Source organism: Choloepus didactylus, chromosome 2 (genome assembly GCF_015220235.1).
Source record: "Choloepus didactylus isolate mChoDid1 chromosome 2, mChoDid1.pri, whole genome shotgun sequence".
In the NCBI taxonomy this organism is placed as follows: domain Eukaryota; kingdom Metazoa; phylum Chordata; class Mammalia; order Pilosa; family Megalonychidae; genus Choloepus; species Choloepus didactylus.
Genome location: NC_051308.1, coordinates 62,466,275 through 62,486,779, shown reverse-complemented (window position 1 = coordinate 62,486,779; position 20,505 = coordinate 62,466,275). Strand labels below are relative to the sequence as shown.

General features: G+C 36.9%; 1 protein-coding gene across 1 annotated transcript in view; it reads left to right on the top strand.

Annotated features, from left to right (window-relative positions):
* NEK7 (NIMA related kinase 7) overlaps positions 1-6,674 on the top strand; it is a 141,660-nt gene extending 134,986 nt beyond the window's left edge. The window contains exon 10 of the mRNA XM_037825096.1: positions 5,858-6,674. Within this exon, the coding sequence (XP_037681024.1) occupies positions 5,858-5,968 (111 nt within the window). The 3' untranslated portion in view covers positions 5,969-6,674. The remainder of the gene's footprint in view (positions 1-5,857) is intronic.
* Positions 6,675-20,505: the final 13,831 nt, after the last annotated feature.

Sequence of the window (20,505 nt, the reverse complement as noted above, 5' to 3'; positions counted from 1 at the left end):
CATGTTAGAGGTAAAATTATTTTGAGAATCAAATAGCCTAACAAACTGTCCTGGCCTATCTGGAAGGTCACCTCACCTTTCTGCAGAGATAGCCATGGGTGACCTGCAGACCATGTTAGGATACCTTGGGCTTGTCATAGTAGTTAGAAGCTTGGCCTCTGACCTCTGGAGCTAGGCTGCTTCAGTTCAAATCTCAGCTCTACCTCTTACTGCTTTGGTGGCCTTGAGAAAGTTAGTCCTCTGTAAAACATAGGTAATATTAGGGCCCAACCTATAGACTTGTTAGAAAGATTGAATAAGTTAAATCATATGAAAGTGCATAGAATGGTGCCTGATTCATAGTAAGTATTCTGTAAATATTAGCTACCAGGAAATAATTTTCTGTCTGTTCTCATACTGGAACTAGTGTTTAGTTGAAGCCCCAGAGTTATCTCATAGAACATGAAGATATGTCTTGTGACCAGAAATTATTCAGAGGACTGTATTTCTAGTTGTCCATTAGAGTCTTAGAAAAAACTAATGAATGCTTACATGGAACATCTAAGTCTAAATAACATGGCCTTTAGATATGTCCTCCAGCTGCAGAAAATGCTCCCTGGATAACAAAGTGAATCACCTGTTATGTGTAATAATTTAATACTGTAAAAGTTAAAAGTTGGAGATTATCTGGGAAAGACAAGAGTTTTTCTCTCCCTTTATTTAATGAATTTTAATCCCTTTCCAGTGTCTCTTAATGCTATTCCTGGTTTGTAATATGTTGGTGGTTATTGTACCTCCTATTCATTATGACAGAGACGTAAATAACTGTACCATCTAAAAGTGATCTTCTTTTGTTATACATTAAAAGAGGAAAGGAAGAAATGTGACCTTATACATAGACCTTAAATTGTCATCTGGTATGACAAGAGACTATTCCTTCCTATCCTACATGGATACAAATGAATTTGCATTTTTTAACCAAATTATTAAAGTTAAAGTCATAACACTTAGTCCATGACTGATCCCAACACAAGAGTCAAATATTTGTTGGATTTTATTCCCTTTCTTTGCCTAAGACTTTTGCCATTAATTTTTTTTCTCCACTAGAAAGACAGACCTATTTAGATGTAACTTTAGAACAACCAATAGATGTATATCAAGCAAAAATACTCCAAATTAAGAACACAGGCCTACGTTAAATCTCCCTTCATGTGATTTACAGTCTACCTTTTTTCAAAAATCATATGCGATGACTTATAACAAAATACAAGACTTAGAGGTTCTTGAAATAGAAATGGAAGAACCAAGGAGAGCAGAGAGTGTAATTGCCAAAAGAATTGCTGTGGTTGAGTTTCTCATTTGGTTCATGCACCTTGTGCCCTTTCTGTCATGGCACGGAGAGAAACATAGTAAAAAAATTGTTTCTTTTTTTAAGGAGGAAACATACCAGTTCCTCAGGGGTGACAAAGTTCTTCCTCCTACTAAGTTCTGAAAGAAGTATCTTATATAAGGATCTGTGAATAATGTACCATCCTGTTCATGCTTCAGACCTCAGTTCAAATGCCACCTCCACACAACCATCCCCTTTTCCCTCTGCCCAAAGTTACCCATTCATTCTTTCATTCGTTCAACAAGCCAGTGAGCACTTACTTTCTACGTTGCTAGCCACCCTCCAGATCTTGCACTTTAATAACTGAACACAGACATTAAATGAAGTACAACAAAGTATTATAAGGACTTTAATAAAAGTAAGTGAAGGGTACAGTAGATGCCTAGTGGAAACAGTAAGTTCCACAGGGCAATAGCGTGTTTAGGAAAGGATTTAGAGAAGAGATATGCAGTCAGATGAGTAGATAACAGTCATATAAGCAAGAGAATAAGGGATGGAAGGAGGCATTATAAGCAGAGGAATAGTATAAATAAATTGTGAAAGCACAGAGCAGCTTGGTGATCACAGAACTGAAAGTATTCATTATGGTTAGACTGTAGAGTGAGGTTGAGGAGAAGGGGTTTCTGCGTTATAAGGCTGGAAAGGTAAGCAGGAACAAGATTTTAGAGGCTCATAACACACCATGTTATGATTCTTAACTTTAATGGCGGGGAGCGTGGGGCATTGCAATGCTTAGTCGAAGTGTAGTCGCCTTGGTATTTAGGCAGTGCTAGGGAGACTGGAAAGAAACTGGAGGCCAAGTGAACAGATGGAATACTTTTCCCAGAGTGTAACAGTGAAGATTGGCAAGAACAAATGCAAGATTTATCAGCAGTCTGGAGACAGTAGGACTTGGTTGACCATTGTTAGGCAAGTGGAGGGGAAGGGTGATGAGGTAAGTGTGATCCTATCCAGTAAGAGATCAAAAAATAGTATGGGGTGTGGGGGAATCTCAGATTTCTGGCTTAAGAGATAGGAAGCATTCTCCAAGGTAGGAAAACCTGGTTTGGGAAGAAAAAATGAAATCTCAGTTGTGAAGATGTTTAATCTGATGTACTTGTGGGACTTCCAGATATATACGCTCAAAAGGCAGTTGGAGATGTGTGGACGGAGCCTGCAAAGAGATCTGAGCCGAAAATACATATTTGTGTCCCTCGGCAAGTTGGTGTCTGTTGAAGTCATGGGAGTGAATAAGACTGCATAGGATAAGAATGCAGAGTAATAATAAGGGGAAAGAACAAAGGAAAAGAAAGAACTTTGGGACACACTAACATTTGAGGGGTTGTCAGAGGAAGATAAACTTACAAAGGGAACTAGAAAGTAAAGTCAGAGATATTGGAGGAGTACCAAAAGGGAATGGTGACATGGAAGATAAGGAGAGACTTCCGAGAAGGGTGCCACCAATAGAGAACAGAAAATTGTATTTAGCAAGTGGGATGTACAGTTCACCTTTGCCAAAGCTATTTCACTGAGGGACTATTGAGAAGGGAATGGGGTGATGGAAAATGTAATTGTAGTGGGCTTAAGATAATATATTGAGGAACTTGATATACTAAATGTTGCTTTTTCACCCCCAGGGAATTTAGCTATGGAACAAATAAATTAGGTGGGGCAATAGTTAAGAGGGGGTTCCATGCATTTTTGTTTGTTTTTTAGTATGGGCAAGACTAAACTGTATTAACAGATTGTAGTAAAGTAATCAGCAAATGAGAGACTGAAAACACAGAAGAGGAATAACACACTCATCATTCACTCGTTAAATATTCATGGAGAGCTGACTATGGTCCAGATACTGATGTATAAAAGGTTCAGATTCTGAAGAGATTCTAGTGATGGAATTAAGAGTAGAAGAAAAAAGTATTCTGATGTTAGAAGAACGGAGATGAGACAGCTCAGATCTAGAAGAGTTTGAAACTGTCAGGGCAGGATATTGAGGAAGCTCAAGCCTAGTAGTTGTTAAGTGGGAGGGCCAGTGAGAGGGAGTGGGGACGACAGAGCCCAGAGAGTGGTGAAGGTTGCCACTAGTCACTGTGGGAAGCAGAACTCGTCAGGTGTAACGTTTGGGTTACAGAACAGCTTTTAAGGACCATTTGCAATTGGAAACCATGAATCTGGTAACATGTTGTCTGAGATTTTCTCTAGCAATCCTTAACATGCCGGGTATGGGAGTAAAGAAAAAAATGTTTTGAAGGCAAGTATAGTGAAAAGACAAGGAATCGTTTATTAATGGACCTGGCAAATAAGTGGTTAAAGAATTGCCCTGTGAGGTCTAGGTTGGAAATGAATGACAGAAACTCAAAAGCCAATGATTGACTAGGAGGAAAGGAATTGGAATTGATTGCAATCTAATCAAAGAACATACTAGAGGAAAGATGTGAGAGACCTACTTACATTTCCTATGTGGCACAGGGCGTGATAAGGAACAGGCTCTGCCCTTGGGAGGCAGAGAATAAAGAAGAATGAGGGTGAAGATTGAGGCCAGGTCATCAAGAAGCTTTGGCTCTACAGTATTGGGTGGATCATTCAAATGGATGTCAAAGTACCCGAAATGATGGTTGCAGTACATGGAGTGGAAAGGAAGACTGGCAGCTAGGTGTTCTTGGGGAATGGGGTGGAACAGCTCAGAGGTAAAAAGATTATAGGAAAAAAGAGAAAAGTGGTATTTCCTCCTCTGGGCAACTGCCATACATAGTCTTTTACCTCTATTTAGGTAAATTTACCTCTTTTACCTCTATTAGGTAAAATTAAGGTTTCTGGACCAGATTGAAGGATATGGCAGTTTTATTCAGTCAGAAAATTGCTATTCCCTCTACCTGTAATTTGGTTAAAATATACTGAGTTTTTGTTCTACAAGTATCTATTCCTTTCACTCTTTCTGCTTCCTTTATAATTTTGTCTCTAAACAAAATATCTGACAGAGCATATTATCTTTTAAAACATAAGCATCACCAAACGCTTTTCCTACTGTTTTCTCTATTGTGTATAATTGGATGTATTTGTTTTCATTTTAATTGGTAAAATGCCAACCTCTTTCTGATTAACTCCTCTTAGTCACCATAAAAAAATGTGTTGTATATCACTATATCCCTTAAGGATTTTTAAACCTATTTTCTGCTCTTTTGCAAGGAATATGAATTGAAATCTTCAGGCCCCCTCAGTGGGTGTAACATTTCATCCAGCATTATTATTTCCAAATATGGGGAAAATGAATGATTAAACATCACTCTGCTAGAATCATGTAATTTAAGGGTCATCTACTTAATTAGTAGATAAAGAAATAAAGCTCCAGAGAGAGTGACTTACCTAAGGGCCCAAGACTGCGAAGGGCCTTCAGCAAGACTGGTTTGCACTGCACTGTACTGCATCTTTACCCAACCCTGAGCCCTCATCTGGCAAGCCTCTTTTACACACGTCTTCCTTCAGAATGACATTTCTCGCTGGCATTAGACTTCCCCACAGCACTGTTACCAGGTTCAGCCCACAAATTTTATCACCACTTCTGTTTACTGCAGTTGAAAACTGTTTTCTTGGTGACCTGATAATTTGCTAAAAGCTACCATACTAACCAGAAAGAGTTAATGTAAGTGTTCAAAATGTCTAAATTATTCCTGATGACAGACTTACTTGGCAAAAGAATCCAGCTCATCCTCTTGGTTTGGCTTATTGTCTATGAAAGATAATATACAGTATTGTGAAGACACACAGTTCCATAAACTGATGGCAGTTAGAAATGAGAATGCAATTCTATTATTATTCCACTCAGTGGTTCTAGAACCAGATGGGAGGGTATTTTTTTAATTTCTTGAAATGTGCTTTTTTTCAGTGATGGAAGTAAACCTCAGCTCTCTCATCTATGAAGTGAGGACATTAATACTGCTTCACACAGTTGAGGATTTGAATAATATTTTTAACTCACCTATCTTGTAAATTATTCTTAGTTTAGAGAGGAGTACTTTTTCTCTAACATAAAACTTTTCATATATATTTATATGAAATGGTTCACAATAAATGTATATGGAAGCTATCTACCCTAATGGCCCTATATAAATTTAGATAGATAATAAAATAATTAGGAAAATTTAAACACGCAATCAAAGCTGCTGTAGTTAAGTTTTAGGTCAAACAAATGTATTTATCTTTGCAGTCAATGTGGAGCCCTATAATAGGTTAAAAAGCTTTTGATGTAACTACTCTGAAAAATATCAAAGTCCATTCAAAGCCTCTGATTATGGAAAATACTTGATCCTTGACATTTATGCTTTCCATTTATACTTTTAACTAATTGAAAAATCATTGAGCGCAGTCTTACATATTTCTTTTCAAATGAATGCTTAGCCAGAAAATGTACATTCCTAGTAACTGTATAACTATTCAGAATTTCTTCTTTGTAAATAACTAAATGAAATGTTTTTCTTCAGCATGTTGTATTGTTTTCCTCTTTTTTTGCAGCTACGACAGTTAGTTAATATGTGCATCAACCCCGATCCAGAGAAGCGACCAGACATTACCTATGTTTATGACGTAGCAAAGAGGATGCACGCATGCACTGCGAGCAGCTAAACGTGGAAGATCATGAAGAACATAACCAAAATAATTTAAAGTATTTCTGTGCAAATCATACCTCCCATTTTTGTCTGGGTGTTAAGATTAATATTTCAGAGCTAATGTGCTTTGAATCCTTAACCAGTTTTCTTATAAGCTTCATTTTGTACCAATTAAAGTCACCTTCTTGCAAACCCCACATGACTTCGGAAGAATCAAATTGCATGTTAGGAGAATAAATGAAACGATGGTTTTTAATGACTAAAGGATTTTACAGTTATTTAGACATTCAGATAAAATTGTGTTCAGATAGACTCTCAGTGCCAAATATTGAATGTGGCTTGGTGTATACACATCGGCATTGTCTTGCAACCTGAGGAAGAGTATCTGAACATGTGGCTCATTTGCTTTTTGTCATTTATGACATTTGAGATGAATTCAATTGTGAACTTCTGTGATTATTTTATTTTTAAAAGTTTGAAGTATGTGTTTTAGTTCTTAGCATTGTCGTTTTCAAATTCAATTCTTTAGATGAATGTAGACAAACTATTTGAGAAACATTTAAAATTCTTAGCTTACACCTTCAAAATGCAGCTGTTAAATGTGAAAAGGTTTGGGGGCAAAATATGAGTCAGACACTGAAGAGTTTTTATTTTGTTTTGTTTTAATATCTCTAATATTCTCTTTGCATTAAAATGGTATAAATAAATCCATTTAAAAAGTGGTTAAGGATTTGTTTGACTGGTGTGATAGTAATTTTTAAAGTTCCGCATTGCCCGAGGCTTTTTTGTGTTTTTATTATTGTTTGTACATTTGAAAAATATTGTTTTGAATAATTTTGCAGTACTATATTTTGATTTCTTTATAAATCTAAATGCATTCTCACTCATAATTGTCCACTATAGTGTAAGCATATGTTTTTATTCATAGGTTTTATTGAAGTACTGATTGGTCCCCTTCAGAATTATTTTTTATTTTCTTCAAGTTGCTTTCTTATTTATATTGTATGTGCATTTTATCCATTAATGTTTCAGATTTTCTGAGAACATAATACCCTTTCAAAAATATTTGGAATACCAGTAATTTTCCTGAATTGAAAACTTTTTAAAAAATTTTTTAAATTTGGGCCACCTTGTGTGAGTGTATTCTGTCCTGTTAGAGAGGAAGAAAGGATGTGTGTTGTACTGTACCTGTGAATGTTGATCAGTTTCAGTTCATTTGATGATGTAATTTTAGAATATGTTTGAAGAAATGAAAACTGGCCATTACTAGAGCCAGAATTTTTATGAGATTAACATTTCTGTTGAGAAGCTTTTAAGTGAAGTATTGTATTCACGCATGAAGATGACAAAGATGGTAATGCTTCATTTAGTTCAAAGAAGTGGACTCAGTTTAGTAAATGCAGTTGTGGAGATGTGTTTTCCCTGAATGCCTTCATGTTTGCGATAACCAGTTCCTCACAGAATTGTGAAGCCGGAAGGCTGTGAGGTGGTCACTGTTAAAGGACGCCATGCCACCATAAAACCTTGGGAACCATTGTCCTGCCAACATGAGAATGCCCTGTTCAGAGAACACCTACTCTTAGCTGATATAACTGCTGGATTTGATTTTTCATATATGTGTGTCTTTCTTGGAATCATTTGAGTAGTTTGAGTGTAGCTTTAAAAATGTATACAGGGCAAACAGTGTCAACTCATCTTTTTTTTTTTTTCTGAAAGTTAATCAGTTATGTATGATTTCTGAAGGAATTTCAGAAATTTTATCTTGGGTTAGACAAAGGAAACCTGGTTGATCCTTTATATGGTGACTGAATGCATTGTTTTTCCATGGACTTCCATAGATTTAGCTCCAGAAGTATGAGTGGAAATTTTTTTGCTGGCTATTAATGTCCTCATCATTTAAATGTAATAAAATTGATTGAGATGAAATGTTCTGTATGTGGAACAGATACTCTCCTTTTTCTTGCAATCTTAAAAAATATATGGATCTAAAGTTCATTAGCTTAATCCTTCACAGTGACTTTTAAGCAAAGATTTAAGCTTTTCTTCTTAGTGAATCTCTCCACTAGAAAGAAATCACTGGGAAGAATTTAATGATCAGGGAAATCCCTGATCATTTTCTACAGGTGGAAACTTTTTGTTTTGGATAGCATATCATTTTTGTAGCCTAAGTGTTCATATTTTTTATGAAGAAACCACTGTGTAAAAACCAAATTATAATTTTGAATGGGATCATTTCAAAGAATTATGAAGATAAGTTCTAATTTTTATAATCATTTATAAAATGTTCTCTTTATATTTGTTTGTAAGTAAACTTTGTATTGATTAAGTTAAATATTTGAATTGATTTTAGGAACAGTAAAATGAAAGGTACATCTGATTCTGAATCTTATTTAGACATTGATACCCATTACCCAGAGAAAAATGTGGGGTAACTTTGTTTTGTATGCTGAGATTCAGGAATGGTGGAGAAGAGTATCCCTATATAAATAAAGTGCTCAACAGTGTGCAATGATTGTAAATTAGTAATATATTACAGCCATTTCATGAATGCTTTACCGTTCTTCATAGTATCTATTACAAAACACCTTTCTTGTATCCATATATTTCAGGTGTTGCTGTTAACATTTACCATGATATTTATTTTAACCAAAATGTTATTCACATTAAATGTTTATTCTTTAAAATGAATGTATTATGTTAATAACCCACAAATGCATAATTATCCTATGCCTCATATTTCAATAGTACTGTAATATGGAATTCTTTTGTGAAATACTTTTATTTTGTTATGCTTTAAATACACATACTTAAAAGATTCTGTTATTAGCCTTGAAAATTGTACAATATCCTAATATAAATAAAATATAAAAATAAAAATGAGTACAGTAAAATTTTGGGTTATCTGGGACTTTTTCCTAAAATCTATCTTTATTTCACTTGACATTTAACCTATAGAAACAGTTCTTGTTAATTTCCACAATTTTGCCATAAATAGAGAGTCTCAAGGGTGATAACAGAGCTCTTATAGACCCTGAGAAGGTGTAGTTTTGAGAAATATGCATGAAACCAAGGCACATCTTCACATATTCATGTTCTTTTCTGTACATCATTTTCTGTCTTGAATTAGAAAAGTTTTCTAAAAGGTAGAAAAAGAAAGTAAGATTCATATTCCTACTTTCAACCTTTAGAATCTAAAATTTAGGCAATAGATTCAGTTCTTATCTGTCACTGTGATGTGCTGTCGAACAATGTTACTTTGTTTCATATGCTGAGGTTCAGGAATGATGAATGAAGAGTATCTCTATATGTCTTATATGTACTTTTTACATAAGTGAAGATTGCTACCATGCCTGGGAACACTGAGGTTAAAAGATCTTAGTGAGGTAAACCCTGGCCGGCTGACAGTAGAGCAAGTGGATATTCCTTACACATCAGGATCATGTTCCAAATAGACCGTGGTTGAGAATGGCTAATTTTATAATCCATGATTTGTATTAAAGAACCATTGGTCTGAGTGGCTGTGTGTGTTTGTATAATAATGGTAAATTTTAGCCTCAAGAAAGCATTTGGGACTAAATATGCATTTTATTTAAAAAGTGCTTTTGTTAATTAGAAAAATCAATAGCAGACATATCTGCTTACATATATTAACTGTTGCAGCTATTGTTACCACCAAATTGGTGCATTTACTTTTTTTAAGTTAAAATAATGACATTATTGGCAAGAATGACTCCAGTGAAATCCTTATCAAAAGATTTCCATGAAATTGTTACACTATTTTCAATTATAAGTGAATTTCTAGTACATTAGTGATGAATTAAAATAAACTAAAATTACCTTTCACGGAAAGATGTGAAAATTTATAGTTTTTTTGTTTTGGTTTTTTTTCTTAATAGGTTTGTTTCGGGAGTTTTCTGTATGGTTTTACAAATCCATTTCATTGTTTGGTTGGCTCCCTGAATCTAATTTTAAACCTTAGAAGATAAAAATAAAGTAAGCAGAAACTTTAAAGTTAGGTGTCATAACCACTGGTTTTCGAGTAAAATATTTTTGTTGGTTATAATGCATAAAAAAAGTGTTTTTTTTTTCATTCCTTTTTAGAAGTAAAATAGGAATAGAAATTCCTAATTCTACGAGAATTGAATTACAGTACATTTTATGAAGATTTACAGAGTGTGATACCTGGTATCAAATGAGTGTTGGACAAACGTAGCTATTACAGAAGTGTAGATGAGAATACATGTGCATCTTTTCTGGCTACGCCTTGATGTGCTTTTGCCTTGCTCTCTTCATTCCAGCCCCACTAGACTAGTTTCTCAAAGGCACCAGGCTCTTGGTCACTGTAGGGCCAGTAAAGCTTAAATGACTCTTCCCTTTTTACTAGAAAAAAATCTTCATCTTTCAGCCCTGATTTTTTTAATTGAACTTTATTGAGATATATTCATATACCATGCAATCATCCAAGTGTACAATCAGTTCACAGAACCATCATACAGTTGTGCATCATCACCACAGTCAATTTTTGAACATTTTCACTACTCCAAAAAAAATTAGAATAAAAATTAAAGTAAAAAAGAACACCCAAAACTTCCCATCCCCCCATTAGTCATTTAATTTTTATCCCCATTTTTCTACTCATCTGTGCATACACTGGATAAAGAGAGTGTGAGCCACAAGGTTTTCATAATCACATAGTCACACCATGTAAGCTACATACTTATACAATCGTCTTCAAGAGTCAAGGCTACTGGGTTGCAGTTCGACAGTTTCAGGTATTTCCTTCTAGCTATTCCAATAAACGGATATCTGTATAACGCATAACGATAACCTCCAGAATGACCTCTCAACACCATTTGAAATCTCTCAGCCACTGAAACTTTACTTTGTTTCATTTCTTTTCCCCCTTTTGGTCAAGAAGGATTTCTCAATTCCACGATGCTGGGTCAGGCTCATCCCTGGGAGTCATGTCCCATGTTGCTAGGAAGATTTACAGCCCTGGGAGTGAGGTCCCACGTAGGGGAGAGGGCAGTGATTCTACCTGCAGAATTGGCTTAGAGAGTCAGGCCAGATTTTAAATGCACTTTTGCAGGAGCCATCCACTCCCAAACTACATCCTTTTATGTTTCCTTTAGTGCTTGCCCAACTATAGCTAAGTGATTACTTGTGTGACTGTTTACTTTCAATCTCCATGCTAGACCATGAGCTCCAGGAGGACAAGTACTTCTCTGTCGTTCACTGTAGTGTTCAAACCTGAACATAATTCCTCCTTCGTGGTAGCCACTCAGTTTATTTTTATTGAGCTAAACGAGCATTATTATGTTGAAAGTGCAGCTGAGTTGTACCTAGATGCAAAAACAGCAGAAATCAGGAAAGGTGAGGACAGGTAAGGAGGTAGGTGAACTCAAAACGGAAAAGTAAAGAAACAAATTAGAAGAAAAATTTAAAGTTATCAAATTGAATATGATAAGAACAGATTAGTCCCCTGAAGAAGTCATGGTAATGTTCAAAGGAACACTTCAGTAGAAAAGTGGGAGAATAAAACAAATTGGGGTAAAAATAAGAGTGATGGCATATGGAGAAAAATTGGTAACCAGCAATATAGTGGCTCAATATTTACGATAAAGTGAACCCTAAAAAGGTTTGAAGGTTAAGAGAAGTAGGAAGTGGAGAAGAGTTGGGGTCTACTGAAAGGATTTATCCACTGATTCCACCAAAATTTATTGGGTGACTCCCTGCACGAGGCCCAGTATAGGAGGTCTTAAACAAAATGTCTGTTTTCTTGGACTTAGAGAATCGAGTCATGAAGAAACACATCTAACAAAAAATATAAACATATAAACGCAAATTGTGATGTGTGCCATGGAGGAAAAGAAAGACAAAGGGAAGTGGCATTTAAGCTAGGACCTGAAGGATGGAAAGGAGTCAGCAGAGAACAAACAAGGAGAAGACTGTGCCAGGCAAAGGAAGAATGCATGTGCAGATCTTGAGGTGGAAGTAGCTTGTGCTCATTTCTAGTGGGATGGTATTGCTTCCTGGTCTTTTCAGTAGACAGAGCTAGGAAATTGCTATATATAGTGTTTGTAAATGCACAAACATATACACATATATATCTCTATTTCCATATATATCCATATATGTTTAAAAATTATGTCATTATGCCAATGCCTCTGGTTCTAATCTAACACCACAGGTTTGTGGATTTGGGGGGTTTTGTTTGTTTTTTCCATTTTTCCAAATTTTAACTTCTCTGACAGGGAGAAACATGGCTGTCAGTACTTTGAATATTTGATCATTCCCACTTTATGTAACCAATCTTCTGATTCCAGCCACCTCCTTGGCTCAGCTCCTTGGTCTGCCTCCTCAGTCTCAGCTCATCACCCTAACTCTCTCCTCTGTGGCAGCCCTGGAGGCCCCAGCTGCCTCCCCGGCCCCGAGTGCCTCCCAGGCCCCAGCCCCGAGGAGCCTCCAGCCATGGCTCTCTCCTCACCCCCAGCCTTTGCTGGGGCCCTGTTCTTCCGCTGCTCTAGTCCCATCACTCTCAGAGGAAGAGAAATGAAGGAATAAATATTGTTTTTAAAAAAGAAAAGGAAAGGAGAGGAAAAATGGGAAGAAAATTTTAAATAAGATTAGAAGTGACAAATACAGCAAGGGTAAATCGATTAACCAATCATCCAGATATATGTATACAATTTAAACCTCTGAAATCAGGCAAGCATAAAAGTTATTTAAATTGGTAAAATTCCCAGAATGGATTCAATGAATAGCTTCTCTTTCAGAATTTCAAAATACATGTAGCTAGGTATTGCCACCATCAAATACTTTTCCTTAATTTCTACAAGTATCTTTTCATTTAGCAATGTTTTCATATGTAACAAATGGTCCAAGAATATTTTAATATTGCTTGTATTTTACGGGTGTGTTGATTATTCTTGATTTTTGATGTTCTTTTATTTCCGTAAAGTTAAAATTTCCCCTCTATGCTAATACTTATTAATCTTACATTGCATATTAGCTAGATAATGAAACTCCTATTGCTGCTTTTTAAACAAACAAACAAACAAATTCTTCTCTCCTACACATCTGGGCATGGATCTTTATTGCAGCCCTGGATTTTCTCTCTTCCCTCTTCCACCATCCATGTCTAAACCACCGTCATCTATCACCTGAATCTCCCAACTGCTCTCCCCACCTCCACTGCTACCTTTCCACAGTCAGAGAGAATTATTCATAAAATAAATCACATCATTTCTCTTTTCTCTGCTTAAGACACTTCAGTGTCTTTCCATTGCACTTAGGATAAAATCCAAATTCCTTATGAAGGCTTGAATATTCTCCCATTCTCTGTGTTCTAACTGCATTGGCATTTGTTCTATTTCCAGGGTGCACCTCTCTAAGCCACCTCAGGTACCTGGCGCATTCTGTTTTGTCTACAGGTAACCTGCTTCCCCCAGACTTTCCCGTACCTAGTTCTTTCTTATCATTGACGTTTCATTTCAAATATGACCTCATCAAGAAACCTTGCTAGCCTACCTAATATTGTGTCATTACCCCACCTGTTCACTTGCATTCTGGACCCCATCAACACAGTCACCCTCTGTCATATCCCCCTGCTTGATTTCTTGAAAGCACATATCATATTCTGAAATTATCTCACAACCTGTCTTCCTCTTCGTTACTCAAGCAAATACATGAATGGCATTGGTAAGTACCTTAGCCTGGGTATACCTCGGCCCCAGCCTCAAAGCAGTTTGAGACAAGGAGATGCATGCAGGTAATTTATTTTCAAAAGTGACCAAATGAAACAAGAGTGGGAGATTGGGGAGAGTGCAACAGGGAAGGAAGAAAAGGCAATTCAAGGGTGTTTTTTGAGTTCACTACTGATGGAATCTGGAGTTCAGTAGCACAAGGACTTTCTAGGCCAGAGCATATGTTTCAGAATTGGATGGAAGAGGGAAGCATTTTTACACTGACTCCTGTCCTGCATTGTTCAAGTGTGGGGATGTCAAATCCATCACTTAAAAGCCAGGCATACATTAAGTACCAGGCAGATTCCTACCAGCGTCCTGTACCATAGCATCACAGAAGCTCTCCGCACACAGTGAGAATCAGGTGCAGCAGCTAAGGCCAGGTGTTGTAGATTTCATCTGTGTGAGGCTGGCTGTCTCAGCAATGGCTGGAATAAAAGATGATCCAAGAAGCTGTGACACGGCACAAGGGATGCCCTAAATAGAAGGATAATCAGGGTACTTAACTCCTAGCCCTACCTCACTATTCTGAGAGAATCAGAAGAGTTGGTTACTAAAGGATGGGTTGCTTTGATATGCAAAAGGATCTGGCTAAGTGGAATTTGTTTTAGTCTCCTGACTGCTAAAACAAGTACCATTTGATGGGTTGGCGAAACAAAAGGAATTTTTCAGGTCATGGATTTGAGGCTAGGAGAAGTCCAAAACTGAGACATTAGCAAGGCAATGCTTTCTCCCCAAAGACTCTCACATTCAGGGGCTGGCTACTGGCAATCTTTGGTCCTTGGCTTTTCTGTCACGTAACGATGCGCTTGCAGTGTCTTCTTTCCTTTTCAGGTTCCGTTGACTTCCAGCTTCTGGCTGCTCCCCGTGGCTTCTCTCTCCATTTGACTTTCATTCTGCTCATAAAGGACTCGAGAAATCCAGATTCAAGTCCATCCTGATTCAGCTGGGCTGCACCTTAACTGAAGTAACATCTTGAAGAGATCTTATTTACAGTGGGTCCGCACCCACAGGAATGCAGACCAAGACCGAGGACAGGTCCAAGCTGGGGTATAAATTTCAATCCATCTCAGAATTCTTCATCAAAAGATTGCGGTGTGAGGGTTCAGGAAGGCCTGTGATCTGTCCAAAGGATACATGAGGGTGGAGGATGACAGGGAAGGGGTCCAGAATAAACCTGGAATAGACGTCTCTTTGCTGTTTTGCTTAAAGGTGGGACGGAGATAACCTAAGTACCTAGCATATAGAGGCACTTATTAAATACATTTTTGATGAGTGAATGAATGAATAACTTTTGAAAGCTTCTGACAATCAACTCTGCCTGACTGACAAGATCTAAAGAATGTTTATCATTGGTTAAGATTCATATTTTTCTTTAATATTTACTTATATATCCTCCACAGCCCGAAATTTATGTTTAAGTACCTCCAATGTCAGAAAGAAATACAATCTTCACATAATATCCAGTAAGATCTGTGTATATGTTTGAAGCTATTAAATTGGGCTATTTTCACAATTCCTTTTTGAATGAAAATGGACTGAATTGAGTAATGAGGAAACATTTTTCCTTTCAATGGTTGTCTGAGACTTAGATCCAGAAAAATAAAATTCATTTTCATATAGCTTGCATTTTACCCTACCTTTCTTGACATCTTTAACCATTGAAATAGGCTCTCTTAATAAACTGTTTCCTTTATGAAATGCATCTCTCTTTTGCTTAAATATTCTGTTACTATTTAATACCTGCTTTCCATGCTAAGTTATAAACTCCCTGATAGCAGAGACAACGTCTGTCTTCATTACTGCTATGTTCTCAACCCAATAAATATCCCAATGAATGTTTAGATATATTAGCTCATTTATATGTATTTTTCTCAATATCCCTATGAGAATAGTGGCATCACCCCCCATTTAGCAGTTAAGAAAGCTGAGGCCCAGGCAGGATAAGGGATTTTCCCAAAGCCACTGAAAGAGTCGGATTTTATTCCAGTTATTCTGCTCCATCACACACAGCGTCCTCTGTAGACAGCAGAAGTCTTCTGAGAAAAAATTCCAAGAACTGCATTAATAAGCTAAATATAGATGAGTTAGGACACTGTTTTATTCTTTATTGTCCGTCTCTCATTTGTGGTGTGTTGATAGGGACACTCAGCAAAACAAATGTGAGGAAAGCTTGCTCGGCAGGCATGGAGGATGCAGAAGTTGATTAATGAATGAACTTGTAGTGGGGAAGTGGTGGCTTTAACAATAAGCCAGTAATGCAGAGAATTAAGAAGAAAGCCCAGTATGTGTGCTTGGCAGCAAAGGGGCATCTTTAGTGTTGTGTGAAGACCTCTGGTAATGGGGATCAGATACAATAATGAGGTATATTTACATTTAATTTGTAATTCATTGAGGGCATTCTAAGTAACAGGCATGATGCTTGGATGCATCACCTATATTATTTTATTTAATCATCACAATTACTTCATAGAGTAGTTGTTAATATTATCCCCGCTTTTAATGAGATTAGGCAAATGAGGCTCTAAATGCTGACTTACTCAAAGTCACACAGCTTGGAAGTGGAGGGAGAAAATGATCTGTCCATTATATAATGAAAACTAATATTTGCATTGAAAAGCAGTAGATTAAAAAATTGTTAGGAAGACAAGAAAAATTTTGAGGGGGAGATATTGGCAAAGGTTCAAGAGAAGAAGATCATTTAGAAGGAAAGTGATGGAAAGGGCTCTGATGTGTTGATTGTGCCTTAAAGTTACGATTCACAATCTGGATGACCATCAGTTTGAGTTCACACCCTATTCCACTAAGATAATAAAGACAAGTGCATTTCTCTGTTACAACAGTACTGCTTCGAAGGTTGTCAGGTCTGTTTTAATGATTTGCCAGGTGCCTAGTGAAGGATTCATTTATTCTAATGTTTTAAAACAAGCAGAAAGACTTTTTTAATTTTAGCTGACCAGAATTAAGGCAGACCGTGTTGTAAAATCTGAAAATACATGTGAATGCTATAGTGTGTGAATTGCTTAATTACATGCATTTTTTGTGTTAATGCTTCAGAGAAATTGTGCCTTAATTTTAAAGTCAGTAACAATTAGAAACATCCCTTTCAAAGGATTTAACTGCCTTCATAGTTTAATTTTGTTCCAGCTCAAAGGCACCAGGAGATTCAAGGAAATTTAAGCATGACATGGAAATTCTAAGTTAGATCTGTCACCTCCATTTTCCTTTTAACTCTCGAGTGGATGCCAGATCCAGCTTTTGGGAAAGGTGCCCTGCTGAGGCTCCCCCACAATAATGAGGCAATAATGAGATAAATTAAGTGTAAATCACATCAGTGGGGTTTTTTCCTGCTTCCTTTGATTTGTCTAAACACTTTATCATGGAAAAAGCACAAATGAAAACAACTATGTTCTTTCTGTAACTAAGACAGCATGCTTTTAGGTGAGTGTTTGCCCACAGAGCCCGCCCAAGAGTTCCTTGACTATAAAGCCCTCTTAACAATTCTCCTGGAGTTCTGTGAATAAGACTGGCTTGTGCAACCTCTTTCTAGCATGTTTTTACTCTATGTTCTGTGTGAGGCTCTCTTCCAGTAAAGGATTTAAAGCTTGCTCTTATGTACACAAAAATCAGATTTATAACTTTGTACCACAAAATGAAGCAATTATTTTGTCTTCCAATGGATTCTGCTCCCTCTGCATTGGCATCAGCGCTACCCACTGTTGTCAGCAAGGCGGTGACACTGGTATAAGCTTCATTAAATAGAGCCCTGCTGATACTGACCATTGATCCAGCGGCCAGCTCAGGGGCATTTGGCCACAATATTTTCTTCCTCTGCTCTTTACTTCTCTCCAGGGATAACCAATCACAAGAAACGAGCCTCACGCCTAATGTTTTGAGAAGCAGAGAGCAGTTGGATTTCAATGGCCAACCTGTCTACTAGTTCAGTAAATCAAATGTCAGCCTCCAAAGAGCAAAAGGAACATGTAGCCTGTTTATGTATATCTGTGTATGTGTATGTGTGTGAGTGAGTGTATGCATTGTACCTTAAGATATAGTCTTTCCATAGGTTAAACCACAGGAATTCACTTAGTAACATAAAAATGAGGAATTCAAAAAGTATTCACTCTTTAGAAGTAGGATTAATATTCTTTAAAGATACCATTTATTCCCTGAAAGCTAGGATTACACATCTAATTCCAGCTATATGAAATGAGCAAACAAATTCAATCCATGTCATTACAGAAACTGTGTTCCCCTTTTTGTGTATTTGGTGGCAATGTATAAAGAAAGATGATTTTTTAGAACTTTTTATCTCTGCTATCATCAGTCTAAGATGCTGATTTCTTATTTTTATTGAATTATTATCAGAGAAAAGCCATTTCCCCGAACATTATGCTAACTGTGAGACTCCAGAAATGCTAATAGATCTAGGTTGTGGAAACATTAATCTTATTGCAATACACGTAGGACAAAATGTGTATGAAAGTGGTAATACCACACCAGGTTTCCTTGGGCTTATACACTTTATCCAGTCTCTTAAAACATATCATCTGTGCAAATAAACCAATGATGTCTTCTCCTTAGTGTTTCACATGCATAGCACAGTTGAACTATAGAAATCTGTCAGCTCTGCTTCTTATGCAGGTGGACTTGCTGGTATGTCTCTTTAGAGACTGAACTGGTTCCAAATTTTATGATTATAATTTTCAGTTTCATTCCACTTTTAGAGAACCCCATGATTCTTTAATAATATTTCTTTAAACATACCAAGCACATTTCACTCTTCAAAACCATCGTTTTGGGTTACATCACTGCGACGGGCTGAGATGCCCAGGGTTCCCTCCGCCCACGGAAGTTTTAAACAGGCAAACGCAGGCAGAACCATTTTCCTCAGAGCTTGGGAAAACAGCCAAAAGGTTAGGAAAACAGTCAACAGAATATTACGGTTTTCCTAGAAATTATTGTGTTTTCAGAGTTCTATTTTAATTCTGGCTATGTAGATGAAAGAGCTTGGTCATTGCAGAAAAAGATCTGTCTGTGTTATATTAATGGTAAATTTCCTACTGAGAAAATTTCCTCAAGCCACCCTGCTCATTTCAGACAGAAGCAGCTTGATTCATCAAGTCAGTAATAGGGAGTTCAGCCATGAATTACAAGGTGATTTCATGCCTCTGAAGATATTTTTTGTTAATTTACATTAATCATTAGTCATCACTTAGGACAGTGACTCTCAACTGAGACTATTTTCTCCCTCGAGGGACATTTGGCAATGTCTAGAGCATTTCTGATTGTCACAACTAGGTCAGGAGGGGAGTGGTGTTATTGGCATTGAGTGAGTAGAAGCCAGAGTTGCTGCTGAATATCCCACATTGCACAGCACGGTCCAAAATAAACAGCTATCCAGCCTCAAATGTCAGTAATGTTAAGACTGAGAAATCTTGATGGACACTAGAGCAGCATCATGGAATGGTGGAAATTGACTTTCATATATGATGATAGTGTACATAGAAATTACTCGGAAGGAGAGGTGTTACTTACATAATATAAAACAGTGCCTGAGTTTGCCCTTGAAAGAATGATGTATGTTATTTTATTAAAGTCAAAAAAGGCTCATTCTCTAAGTCTGCCATCTATAAGGACTTTTGACCCCTTCTCCAATCTATCTTATCGAATAAGTTAGGATGCATTTCCACAAGGAAACACAGTATGATAGAGAATGTAAATATTCAGCAAAAAATATAATAATCAGTTATTTAAATTTTTTGTCTTCCTGGCTAAGCCAATTGGATGAGTAATAATAATATAGCTTTGTCCCTTTGTAATGTGGCTTTAATGTCTGTGAGAGTCCATTGGTAACCACTAAAAAGAAGGTAATTTATTGCTCAGGAAATGGCATCTGCTTTCTCACTGGACCCCTTTCTCTGTTCATCATCACTCTGCCAGGTCACTAGTCTACCAGTAGGGGTTGTAACCAATGAAAAGGAATAGAGAAGAACACTCCAAGTGCTGGAACCTCAAAGTGAGTTTGTGGGAGAGGCTAAACTTGCATATAATTGTGCAATGTGTGCCTCTTTGTTGCTCAGATGTGGCCCTCTCTCTCTAGCTAAGCCACCTCAGCAGGTGAACTCACTGCCCTCCCCACTATGTGGGACCTGATTCCCAGGGGTGCAAATCTCCCTGGCAACACAGGATATGACTCCCAGGGATGAATCTGGACCAGGCATCTTGGGATTGAGAACATCTTCTTGACCAAAAGGCAGATGCGAAATGAAATGAAATAAAGCTTCAGTGGCTGAGAGATTTCAAATGGAGTTGAGAGGTCACGCTGATGGACATTCTTATGCACTATATAGAGAACACTTTTTAGTTTTATTGTATTGGAGTAGGTAGAAGTAAATACCTGAAACTACCAAACTTCAAGCCAGTAGTCTAGACTCCTGAAGATGATATAAAAATGTATATTACAAGGGGTGACAGTGATTGTGAAAACCTTGTGGCTCACACTCCCTTTATCTAGGGTATGAATGGGTGAGTAGAAAAATGGGGACAAAAACTAAATGAAAAATAGGGTGGGATGGGGGAGATGATTTGGGTGTTCTTTTTTACTTTTATTTTTTATTCTTATTATTCTTTCTGGTGTAAGGAAAATGTTCAAAAATAAATTGGGGTGATGAATGCATAACTATATGATGGTACTGTGGACAGTTGATTGTACACCATGGATGATTGTATGGTATGTGAATATATTTCAATAAAACTGAATTTAATTTAAAAAATAAATAATGTTTTAAGACATGCTGAAAAAATC